The 7,530-nt window shown below is 45.8% G+C and overlaps 1 protein-coding gene across 1 annotated transcript; it reads right to left on the minus strand.

Annotated features, from left to right (window-relative positions):
- Positions 1-4,689: 4,689 nt before the first annotated feature.
- LOC115244312 lies at positions 4,690-5,703 on the minus strand. The gene has a single exon (XM_029821874.1). The coding sequence runs from the start codon at positions 5,701-5,703 to the stop codon at positions 4,690-4,692; it is 1,014 nt and encodes a 337-aa protein (XP_029677734.1).
- Positions 5,704-7,530: the final 1,827 nt, after the last annotated feature.

Genomic DNA, 7,530 nt, shown 5'->3' on the forward strand with positions numbered 1-7,530 from the left:
AACTCAAAAAGTACTTAATGAAAACATACTTTATTATAAAGTTTTGAAAAAGTTTCGACAAGGGCTATAAGAATATGCAATAAAAAATAGAGATTTCAATTTAAGAAATGCAATGTGACCTTGATATGACCCTAACAATGCCACCCAAGGTCTAACTAATATTCCTCTCTCTTTTCCCCTTAAAACCAAACAACTTTTGTCTAAAAAGTTTCCTTCTAAAATTTACAGGTTTTGAGATATTTGCCTGTTAAGATTAAAAAGACTAACCCTGTATAATATAATGTATATATATTTTTTACATTTGCTATAAGAATGTTTATAATAAGTGATTATTATTTAGAGCTATTTATTAATTTATGAACGGAAAAAACTTAGATATATTTTATCCATTGATGTTATCAAACATATATATACAGGGTGAGTTTTTTAACTTGAAACTGTAAAATATCTCGGAAAGTAAGCTTTATCGAAAAAAATGTTTCAAACAAAAGTTGTAGGGTTCGGAGGGGGAAATAATTGTTTTTAAGAAAATTATTTATAATGTATTTTTTTAAACAATTATTTGTTTTTTTTTTGCACTAATTAATTTTTTCCATTATTCTGTACATAAAAGTATTACAGTAAGATTATCGAAAATTAAATATTTTTCGAGATATTTTATCTTTTAAATCAAAATATGTCAGATTAAGATATAAAATAACTCAAAAAGTACTTAATGAAAAAATACTTTATTATAGTGTTTTGAAAAGCTCTCGAGATAAGCTACAAGAATATATAATAAAAAGTAGGGTTCCATTTAAGAAAACGTCGATCACATTGATCTCACCTTGAAAAGGTCACTCAAGGTCAAATCCATATTTTTATCATGTGGCCCCCTCCGAACCCTATAACTTGTTTGAAACATTTTTTTCGATAAAGCATACTTTCCGAGATATTTTACAGTTTTAGGTTAAAAAACTCACCTTGTATATACATGGTAAACCTGCATAAAAGGGGACCCCCGTCGTATGACCTTGTCCTTGACATATGTTGTCAAGGTCATCGTCCTGAGTGACTTTCAAAAGGCTTTAGTCGTCGGTCATTACTCATTACAAAGTTATTAATGAAAAAACTTTAATGAGTAGAATATAATTTAACGACATCATGTACGTTTTAAAAGGGTTAAGATTAGATATAGAGTGAATTTGGTTTTGTCTTGGAAAGTACATGCGTAGACACAATGGGTTCCGCCACCCCCTTCCCTACGGGGGGGCTCCACTTCCGGAAGATATAACCTAACCCAAACCAAATTCTAGTTTTAAATCAGAAATAGGTTTGAGTTAGGTTATATCTTCTGGAAATGGAGTCCCCCCGAAGCGGGGGGGGGGGGCAGAACCCACTGCGTCCACGCATGTACTTTCCAAAACGAAACCAAATTCACTTTATATTTAATCTTAACCCTTTTAAAACGTACATGATGTCGTAAAATTATGTTCTACTCATTAAAGTTTTTTCATTAATAACATTTTAATGAGTAACGACCGATGGCTAAAACCTTTTGAAGGTCGTTCAGGATCATGTCCTTCGCAGGTGCTCGCCGGGCATGGTTGCTTTGGCGAGTACCTACACAAAATAGGGAAGGAGCGCACCACGCAATGCCACCACTGCGACGAAGACAGGGACACGGCGCAGCACACGCTGGAACTTTGTCCAGCGTGGGCAGACGAGCGCCGTGTCCTTGTCGAAAAAATAGGGAACGACTTATCGCTCCCGGCCATCATTCAAAAGATGGTCGGGAGCAAGGAAGCCTGGGAGGCGGTCTCCTTTTTCTGCACCAGTGTCATGCTGCAGAAGGAGAAGGCCGAAAGAGAGCGAGAGAGACGGGGAAAAAGGGGGAGACTCCCTCTCAACCCTGAATCCCGGGAGGAGAGGGACGACCCCTCCTGGCTGCCTGGGCGAAGAAACTGCCGTGGTGGTGGCCGGGGGCGGGTCGGGCCCTGGGGGACCGTTACCGGGAGGGAGAGAGGGTGCCCGTGGTAGAAGGGGCGGCGGCGGGGACGTCCCGCCGAGGCGGGGACGCGGAGGCGGACCCCCCGGTCGCAGGAGAAGAAGATGCCCCCCGGATGGGGCGAAGTAGTAGAGGGAGGTTGGGCGAGGGGCGCGGTGCCCCCCTCGCCCGGTTGTGGAAGAAGAGGCCCGTTAGGGCGGAGCAGTCTAAGGAGGAGGGCGGAGGCGGGTGTCGCCCGGCTGGTGGCCGCACGGCGTAAACCCTGCGGCCGGGAGTCGGGCGGCACCTGCCCCCGCCCATGCCGAGTTCCTCCCCCGGGGGAGGGCCTCGGCAATGCCCCCGGGCCGATGGTCGAATCCCGCTAGGGAGGGAACCGCGGCCGGGGGGCAGGGGGACCACAGAGACCTGCTAGGAGTCCCATTGCACGTGGCCCCCCTGGTAGGGACGCGGCAGTCGGGGGCCCTCTCACCGGTGCCTTAGAGCGCTGGTGGGAGGGCCCCACTGCCTGCGGACGGGTTTCCCCTTACCCCCCCGTTCTGGGGTGAACTCCCAGAAGTAGGGCTCCCGGAACGCTGACCGAATCTCATCTCCCTTTGGGAGAGGGAGGGAGTCTCGTTCCGGGAGCGGGGGGTGGCGGCTCGAGCGGGAACACTCGAGCCGTGACCCCGCCCCCCAAACTTTTTGGGAGGGCGTGGCATGAGGGCGGTGCTCCCCTGCGCCACAATCGGGTAGGTCCCGCATGATGACATTCGCGGGGGAGAGAGTATCTTCCCTCCGGGGAAGATGCTCTCCCGGGAAAGGTAAGGCCGTGGGGTGGCAGGAAATCATGCAAACGCAGTTCCCTGCCACCCCTATAAACGCCAGCGAAGGCACCCGCTGTGGTTTTAGTGTGGTAGGTCTTGGGCCCCCTGGCCGATCCATTCGTGGATCGGCCAAGGGGAACAAGGAGTCCCACATAACCCACGTCCTCTACCCGGAGGGCGGGGGTACCATGATGGTTTCCACAGCGAAAAAAAACAGGGTCATGTCCTTGACAACATATGTCAAGGTCAAGGTCATTCGAGGGGGGTCCCCTTTTATGCAGGTTTACCCTCATGGCTTCTACATGTAACGAAAACGTCGCGCGAAAAAAAGCGACGCGATATTTGAATCAATTTTTTATTCTTACGGAAAAGCGCTAAATTATTTGATTATAGCGTCGCTTTTTGCTAGGCGGAGTTTTCGCGTTCTGTCATTTCATATATTACTTCTATTCGCTTGCTATAACATTTTTTTTTCTTTTGCTCACATCATTCTTTCATTCATGTTGCTCTTTCTGCTCTTTTTCTATACAAATAAATAAATAATTTTATTTTAATTCCATGAAATATTCATTTAATAAAATATACAATTAAATTACTTTCTTTTTCTGTTTTGCTACTTTATATAAAATGCTATTGTATATAAAATAACCAATTGATCACATGTTTATCGCAAATATAAAAAATATAGACAGATTATATTATATAGATGTATTTAGAGAATAGCAAAATAGAAAAAGAAAGTAATTTAATAGTTTTATTTAACGATATCTTCTATGAAATGTGTTCGGGAGTCGACCTCGTCGAGATCGCCCAAATCTTAAGAGAGACGCTCAGAGATGAGCGAGAAGCGGTGTGTTACGCGAATCCGTAGATCCGCTGGAGAATAAGGAGATTACCGCCCGCCTTGGAACAATAGTTCCAAAATAATCGAGATAACAATTGCAGTAAACGACAAGAGCGCACGCCACAAGTAACATGAGATACATGAGCGAAGAGACGACAAGTTACGCGACGTGGTTTGACGCGCTGAATTTGCCGCCCGCTTTGGCGGAATGACGCTCGCATCTTGACAATTTTGATCTTAGTCTAATAATGTACAGTAATGAAACGCAACGCGGCGAAGGAGTCTAATTGCTCGTCGCCTCACTATTGACCGGTAATACGCACAGTTTAACAATCGGTCTTTTGAATTCGGATGTGGCCGTCTTTACGGTGACGACCCGTGCGAATCCGTCGGAGCCGGGGTGACAGCGCGTCACTCGGCCCAACTCCCATTTGCAGGGGGGTAACAGCGGATTACGCAAGAGAACAAGTTGCCCGGGTTTAATCGGTGGCTCGACCTTTCGCCATTTTGCTCTTTGTTGTAAAGTATTTACATAGTCGTTACTCCATAATTTCCAAAGCCATTCAGTGACATGTCGGACTAGTTGCCACCTCGAAAGACGATTTGCGTTGAGATCGAGCAGTGATGGTTCCGGGTTTACATTAAGCGTTGATTAAGAAATGACCGGGAGTGAGGCATTCGTAGTCCTCAAGAGTGTCGGAGAGAGGTGCGATTGGCTTTGAGTTTAGGCACGCTTCGATTTTGCATAGTAAAGTCGAGAATTCCTCGAATGTTAGCATATGATTCCCTAACACGCGGCGCAGATGCGTTTTTACGCTACGGACGCCCGCCGAAATGCGGAGCAGACGGGGGAATAAAATTCCATGTCACATTATCGGAGGCGGTCAGGTTCAAGAAATTCGGATCGCGTACTGCTGACCGGTACGCGACGGTCAGTTCTCGGTCCGCCCCGACAAATGTTGTCCCGTTATCCGAATACATAGATTGTGGTAGACCGCGGCGAGCACAAAATCAAGCGTAAGCATTTAAGAAAGCTTGAATGGAGTAGTCGCTTACTAACTCCAAATGTATTGCCTTTGTCGCAAGGCAGATAAAGAGCGCGATGTATGCTTTACGCGACGTAATCCCTCGTCCAGCGGAAGTTGTTGCATGAAGATTTTCGCGGTAATCGTAACCGGAGTGACCCATCCGAGCGGATCGTAGAGTCTGGCGATCCCGGACAAGATCGTACGTTTTGTTTCCGGGGCGTTATCAGCCAGCGACATGCGAAACTCGAAAATATCGTTTGCCGGATTCCACCCGATTCCGAGGATTTTAATTTGTTCGTCCTCAGCAAGAGGTTTTTTCGTAGCTAAACCGTGATCCGCTATGTCAATATCCTCGAGGAGAGAGGGCGAATTGCTTGCCCATTTCCGTAATAAGAATCCGCCGCGGTATAATATCGAATTTAGTTGATCGCGCGCTAGTCGGATCTGAGTTGTATCGTCAGCTCCGAAAAGTAGATCGTCGACATAAATATTATCGCTCAGGATAGACACCGCGAGCGGAAAATGCTGACCTTCATCTCGTACTAATTGTTTTAATACCCGAAGGGCAAGAAATGGCGCACAGGCCATTCCATACGTCACCGTTAGAAGTTGATAATCGATGAGCGGTTCCGATAGCGACGACTTCCACAAGATCCGTTGATAATCTATATCCCGCGCATCGATGTGAATCTGGCGATACATTTTCGCGATATCGGATGAATAGACGTATTTGTATCTACGCCATTGTAGGATGACCGACATGAGATCGGTTTGTAATTTCGGCCCGGCGTTTAAATGATCATTTAACGATGTGCCGTTAGAAGTAACGCTCGATGCGTTAAAAACAACGCGAAGACGCGTAGTGGAGCTACTTTCCCGGATCACTCCATGATGCGGGAGATAGACCTGTTGGTTGATGTGAGTTTGAGCGATCGGCGCGGGCCGCATATGCCCCAGCCGCTGATAATCAGACATGAATTCGCGATATTCTGTCGCGAGCTCCGATTTATCAAGAAGTCTGCGGAGTGACGAATTTAGCATTTTTTCCGCCCGAAGTTTTGAATTTCCGATGTCAATCGGAGGACCCTTTTTGAACGGTAGCCGCACGATGTACCGTCCGTTTGAGTCGCGAGAATGAGTTAAGCGAAAATGCTCTTCACACTGCTTTTCTTGCGGTGTGAAATGAGTTTGTCGGGGGAGTTCTTTGACCTCCCAAAAGCGACGAAGTTCCTCTTCGAGAGAGGGAGAGCTTATTGTGTGATGAGCGGAAATGCTACCGCGAGTGCAATGAACGGAAGTCAGTGTCGACTGAGAGAGATCGTTACTCTCGAGCGATGTGAGAGGTCCCGATATTATCCATCCGAAAATGGAATTTTAAGCGAAGGGTTGCCCGACGCTTCCTCTGCGAATACCGTCGCGAATGTTTCCGAAATGAATGTCATTTCTGAGCCCTGATCGAGGAGAGCTCGAACGACAGCGGTGCGGCCCGACGGACTGCGAACTGTTACCCAGGCCGTCGCTAGGAGGACGGGTGAGCGCTTTCGCGTTACGGTTGAAGCGTTTAATTTACCTCCGGCGTCGCATCCGACGCTTGAGGCGACGAGCAATTAGACTGTGCATTTTTCAATGCACTTGAGCTAGAATCCGAGTCAATGTGTAGCATCGAATGATGCTTCTTGTGACAAACCCGACAAGAATATTTACTTTTGCATTCATGTGCGGAATGCATTGCTCTCAAACAATTTGTTGTGCCTTCGTGGAAGCACAGCGAATTTTTGGGGATCGTTGGCCAAATTAGAACTAAGGAGTTCGGGATCGCGCAGGGTCGTTCCGCCGTTGTAGTAAATATGTAGTTTGAGTAGAATAAAAATCATTTATTTAGTCACATCGACTTTAGCTCTTCTTTTCCTTTGCGCACTTTAACTTGGCTTATCGCGGTATAGAGTTACTTCGCGTGCCTGATATCACGGCTGCCGTCGTGAGATCAGCTGGGACGTTCTTTATTATTAAATCGTTTACGTTAGCCTGTCTCGTGGTTGCTACTGTTAATTTATTCGCACTACGTAATTGTATGATTATAACTGGTTCGTGTGATTTTGTGATTAGGACTGCCTAGCGCTCGTTCGAGGTGGGTAGTTTTATCATCTCCTGTTCGATTAGTTTTTTGGAGGAGATCGCTTAGCGACAGGACCATAGGTGGTCGTGTCGCTCGATTTTGGGTGGAAAAACCCCGGATGCAAGCTACGTATATTCTTTGCTTGCATTTCCGGCGTATCGTTCTTCGAGTCTCGCGAACGCGTGGCCTCCGCGCGTGGCTCGCTTTGTCAGCGATTGCGCTCGTAACTTTATACGTCTTCCTCGGCTTCGAGTTATAGTCGGAAGACGTTAAATAATATTTAATAATTAATAATTATGCTAATTTGGTTATAGCCGTTTTGGGCTATAACAATGCAATGAAAAATAAGGGGTTCTATTTAAGAAATTGAAGGTGACCTTCATGTGATCTTCAAACGACTATCCAAGGTCACACCAATAACACCATCTTATGTCCCCCTCAAAGTAAAAAAACTTTTGTATGCCCGTAGCTGTGTGTGGCGTCGTATTATACGTGAACATTGCGAAGGGTATTTATTCGTCCTAGTCTGTCTGGTCGTCATTTATATAATGTCTTAAATATTCGGCTAATGTTCGATGCGATCGTTCTAACGCGCCATTACTTTCCGGATGATAGGCAGTTGTTTGTATTTTATTTATTTTTAATAATTTGCATGTATTTTTAAATATTTCGCTTAAGAAATTTGTGCTTTGGTCCGTTAAAATTTCTTCCGGAATTCCATGTTCGAGAACAATTTTTGTAACAAATTCTTT

The sequence above is a fragment of the Formica exsecta genome, unplaced genomic scaffold (assembly GCF_003651465.1).
Source record: "Formica exsecta isolate Colony F162 unplaced genomic scaffold, ASM365146v1 scaffold800, whole genome shotgun sequence".
In the NCBI taxonomy this organism is placed as follows: Eukaryota; Metazoa; Arthropoda; class Insecta; order Hymenoptera; family Formicidae; genus Formica; species Formica exsecta.

What these genes read in the sequence shown, in the direction of transcription:
- LOC115244312 (XM_029821874.1), bottom strand. Translation starts at nt 5,703, where the DNA reads ATGCTAAATTCGTCACTCCGCAGACTTCTTGATAAATCGGAGCTCGCG.